Source organism: Propithecus coquereli, unplaced genomic scaffold (genome assembly GCF_000956105.1).
Source record: "Propithecus coquereli isolate 6110/MARCELLA unplaced genomic scaffold, Pcoq_1.0 Scaffold196, whole genome shotgun sequence".
In the NCBI taxonomy this organism is placed as follows: Eukaryota; Metazoa; Chordata; class Mammalia; order Primates; family Indriidae; genus Propithecus; species Propithecus coquereli.
The window spans coordinates 722,102-723,991 of NW_012144522.1; the positions used below are offsets into that span (position 1 = coordinate 722,102).

The 1,890-nt window shown below is 48.4% G+C and overlaps 1 protein-coding gene across 1 annotated transcript in view; it reads right to left on the reverse strand.

Annotated features, from left to right (window-relative positions):
• Positions 1-623: 623 nt before the first annotated feature.
• Positions 624-1,890, reverse strand: part of LOC105809495 (T-cell-interacting, activating receptor on myeloid cells protein 1-like) — a 2,671-nt gene continuing 1,404 nt past the window's right edge. Inside the window, exons 2-4 of the mRNA XM_012643317.1 lie at positions 1,476-1,766; positions 882-1,171; positions 624-629 (exon numbers count right to left, since the gene is read on the reverse strand). Coding sequence (XP_012498771.1) covers positions 624-629; positions 882-1,171; positions 1,476-1,766 — 587 coding nt within the window. The remainder of the gene's footprint in view (positions 630-881; positions 1,172-1,475; positions 1,767-1,890) is intronic.

Below are 1,890 nucleotides of genomic sequence, written 5' to 3' on the forward strand. Positions count from 1 at the left end.
TGTTTTATTATGAAAATAGAATTAGAAACTTAGAAAACAAAACGATTCTTTCTAATTGAATGAAAAATGTGTTATTTTTTACTGTTTTCTGTGCGTGAGTTATATGCAACTTGAAAAATAGTTCTTGCGGCTCCCAAGGTGAAGAGACGTGGGAATTATGTATGCTTCTAGAGGCCCAGGCTCAAAACTAGCATGAGTTAAATACAACTCACAGGGCAGTTAATGTGTTAAATCCTCTTACCTCGTGCATACCAATTAGCGCAAAGTTCATCTCCAAACTCAGCAACAACAGTGTTCCCTGCAGATAAGGTCCACAGGGAGAAATACTAATGTCACCTCATGTTTGGGAAGCCCTCTCCAACTCTTAGTACTGACCAGACAGAACCTCATTCTAATTACAAAATATTCACCGACTCTATAGAATGAACCAACAGTGGGGGTGTACAACGCTGAGGAAGCAGAGTGTGTAGCATCCATTGAGAGAGAATGCTGGCAGGAAACAGAAGGCCACGAGACACGAGTAGACAGCACAGCCACGGTGCAGAAGCAGAAAGCTGTGCAAACATCACGTTCTGGGCACGAGAAAGAGTTGTTGGGAATAAAATCACCAATGCCGAGATGAGTCAAAACTATAAGAGATGCAGAGAATGGCCGAAGGCATTCTGCTGGTGGCGGACTGACCATTTTGAAGAACAACATGAGAAATTATCCAAGGATGTACAACAAAGAAGGTAAAAATAGAAATTCCGAAAGGAAAGATTTAGAAAGGAGATGACAGGGAAAGCTATGGAGAACCAAGAGTCAGAGAATAACAGAACAAATGCACTTCAATTAGAAAAAAGAAAAACTTCTCCTAAATCATGCAAAACCTTACCTATCACCCAGATTTCAAGATGATTGCTGGGCTGTGAGGCCAAGAAAGGAGCCCTCGTCTGGTAGTACACACAGCTGTAGCTCCCAGTGTCACCGACTGTCACGTCCTGCAGGGAGAACTCGACCCGGTTCTGTTCCGGACTCCGCAGCTGTATGGGGGTGGAAGTTCCTGCCTTCAGTAGAGCGAACGTTGTAGGCTCAATAGTAGTGTCTGGCTTCTGGCACTGAAGAGTCAAGTTTCCTCTTGCAGATAATTTATGATTTTGGTGGGTTTTGAGAGAAGGTTTAGGTAAATGTCCTGTAAGAGAAGTTAGGCTCTGGGGTCGTGAGGAGAAGCCTTGGGTCCCCCACTGGCCCCGGTACTCCCGGCTGGGGGTTCCCATGGAGGGCGGGAGGTTACAGACAGCTGATCTCTCCCTCTTGACTCTGACCGCAAGAAAGAGAATTTTCCTCCTCCAAGTCCCGGATAAAACCAAGCTCTTCAATTCTGTTCCTGTCTCTATCTCCCCCACCCCAACTACTCTGGAGATGGGACCCCTTTTCTTCCTCCCATCCCCGTCGCAGGGATCACCATGCGTCATTCTAAGGCGCCGCCTCCTCACCTGTAACCAACAGGAGAAGGACATCACTGCGCTGTGAACTTATGTCGGGGGACGCCTTTCTGTAGTATTCGCAGGTGTACTCTCCGGCATTTCCGCTTTTGAGATCAGTGAGGTGAAATTCAGCCAGGCCCTCTGTAGAGTCAGGTGACTGTGGGGAATCCAAAATAGTTCCTCCCTTTCTGAGAGCAAAGATCACATCCCTGGCAGGAGCCCGGCATCGCAGTGTCACGCTGCTGTTGGCAGGTACCACCGAGCTGGGCCAGGCACCGAGGGAGGGCTTGGGCAGCGAGTCTGGAAGGAAGCAGAGCCCAGGGCCGGGTCTGGCTCGCTCACCTGCTCTCGGGACCCGTTTAAAGAAAGGGAAGGGAAAGGGGGGAGGGGGATTTGGGATGAGGGATCAAGGAGGGTTTAATTG